The 1,323-nt window shown below is 41.0% G+C and overlaps 1 protein-coding gene across 1 annotated transcript in view; it reads right to left on the minus strand.

Annotated features, from left to right (window-relative positions):
- The window catches only part of CUNH18orf21 (chromosome unknown C18orf21 homolog), an 8,327-nt gene that overhangs the window by 2,436 nt on the left and 4,568 nt on the right, over window positions 1-1,323 (minus strand). The window contains exon 4 of the mRNA XM_003784740.3: window positions 848-1,047. Within this exon, the coding sequence (XP_003784788.1) occupies window positions 848-1,047 (200 nt within the window). The remainder of the gene's footprint in view (window positions 1-847; window positions 1,048-1,323) is intronic.

The raw sequence follows: 1,323 nt of genomic DNA on the forward strand, positions 1-1,323 counted from the left end.
ACAGCTTGAGGCTCTGTCTCAAAAAAAAAAAAAAAGAAAGAAACTAGAAGTAGGGAGACCCATTGGGAAATAATTGTAATGACAAATGGTGAATGAGTCCCTGGACCAGGATAGCAGCACTAGGGACAAAGGGGAAACAGATGGAAACAGCCTAGAAGAATGATAAATTGGCAACGAAGACCAAAAATAACAGCAATTTTTTAATAGACCTGCAAATTTAGGTCAAATCTCCAGAAGGGCATACTCCTTCACAGAACAAGGAACTCAGGAGGATGGGCACATCTGAGTGATTAGCTGTGGGGACATGAAGAACTATTTTGGGTATGTAGGGGGTTGAGATGGATCTGGGGCCAGACAGTTAAGTTTGTGAACTGATCCCAGAAAAAGTGCTACATACCTCACTACTGAATGTCACTATGGTCAGCTTCAAAGTACTCTCCTTGGGAAACTATGCACTGATGTCAGTGCCTAGTCCACCCTTCAAAGCAATTTTGGAAACTTTTCTGGAATGGCCATCAGGGCTGTCATCATATGAGGTCTGACCATTAAATTGGCAAACTCATCCTAGAAAAAAGTTCACACTCTTAATTGTCTTACCTGGCATACCTAGCACACAGCTGGGAGTAGGTCCAGGAAGGGGCTGCAAGTACAGTAATATGCCCTGAAGTCATAAGTATTGCGATAAGCATGGACCACATGGGAGTGTATGACATGAGAAAAGGGCATGGAGGAAAAATGGCCAGGTCCTGACAATATAGCATATTTAGGGAATGTATACTAAATAGAAGTTAGAAGAAATATGTGAGTTAACACTGGCAGTTCAAATAAAGTTAATAGATTAAGATACCTGAAAATCAATGCTGGGCTCTTGCCTTTGGAACCAGACATATCATGACTTAGGTTTGCTGGACGGAGAGTCTTTCCCTCTGGTGTCTTCGCACTGAGTTTACTCGTAGGAGCGGTAGGATTGCTCTTCAGTGCCGACAGAAAGCTTCTACTTTTACCATGATGTTTAACTGTTCTGTTGCATGTTTTACAAGTAACCAACTACCAAAAAAAAAAAAAAAGTAATAATCAGTCCTTTGAGTTCTCTTAGTTCCATAAACCACATGTTCACTGAATTCTCATGTCAGGGACCACACCAGGTACCATGGGACTATGTAAACAGAGGCTGCCTTGGGGAGCTTGCAGTCTAGCCCCAGGAATCAGACAAGACATTTAAGATGAGAAAATCTTCAACAAAAAAGTATGGCTTAGCATTTATGCTTAATTTAAAATAGCCTTTGAAAGACAATGGACTCTACTTTCTCGATATAAAACTGT

The sequence above is a fragment of the Otolemur garnettii genome, unplaced genomic scaffold (genome assembly GCF_000181295.1).
Source record: "Otolemur garnettii isolate 467f Iridium unplaced genomic scaffold, OtoGar3 scaffold00012, whole genome shotgun sequence".
Taxonomy (NCBI): domain Eukaryota; kingdom Metazoa; phylum Chordata; class Mammalia; order Primates; family Galagidae; genus Otolemur; species Otolemur garnettii.